This window comes from Rhincodon typus, unplaced genomic scaffold (genome assembly GCF_021869965.1).
Source record: "Rhincodon typus isolate 14 unplaced genomic scaffold, sRhiTyp1.1 hic_rhity00000069, whole genome shotgun sequence".
Taxonomy (NCBI): Eukaryota; Metazoa; Chordata; class Chondrichthyes; order Orectolobiformes; family Rhincodontidae; genus Rhincodon; species Rhincodon typus.
The window spans coordinates 29,514-29,886 of NW_025965707.1; the positions used below are offsets into that span (position 1 = coordinate 29,514).

Consider the following 373-nt stretch of genomic DNA (forward strand, 5'->3'; position numbering starts at 1 on the left):
ATATTAACTCTCATTAATATGAGTTTAAACCTGATACTGGGGGAGGACCCTCAGCAGGAAACAGGCCAGAGCCTCGTCGCAGTGGAAGGTTCCTCCGTGGGTCCCGATCCGAACTCGAGCCCGAGGCTTCACCCCAGGCCCAGGCCCAGGCCCACACCGACCTCCTGGAGCAGCCAGACCCCGACCTCGTGGAGCGGCCATCACCAGGAAGAGCGGGCGGACTCCTCACGGACCCATCGGCGGCTTCCGGTCCCCACTCCACCCCCCCACCACACGCCCGCTTCCGCCCCAACGCGCGGATGATTGTGCGCTCGGGTGCGGGCGGCCATCTTTAATGCGGGCACCGCCCCGGATCAAAGGAACGGGCCGGCCA

General features: G+C 65.4%; 1 protein-coding gene across 2 annotated transcripts in view; it reads right to left on the reverse strand.

Moving 5' to 3' along the window:
- The window catches only part of myg1 (myg1 exonuclease), a 3,750-nt gene extending 3,428 nt beyond the window's left edge, over positions 1-322 (reverse strand). Inside the window, exon 1 of one of the 2 annotated variants that reach the window (XM_048621152.1) lies at positions 31-322. In XM_048621152.1, the coding sequence (XP_048477109.1) occupies positions 31-201 (171 nt within the window). In that variant the 5' untranslated portion in view covers positions 202-322. The remainder of the gene's footprint in view (positions 1-30) is intronic. The other variant, XM_048621151.1, reaches the window with a different exon arrangement.
- Positions 323-373: the final 51 nt, after the last annotated feature.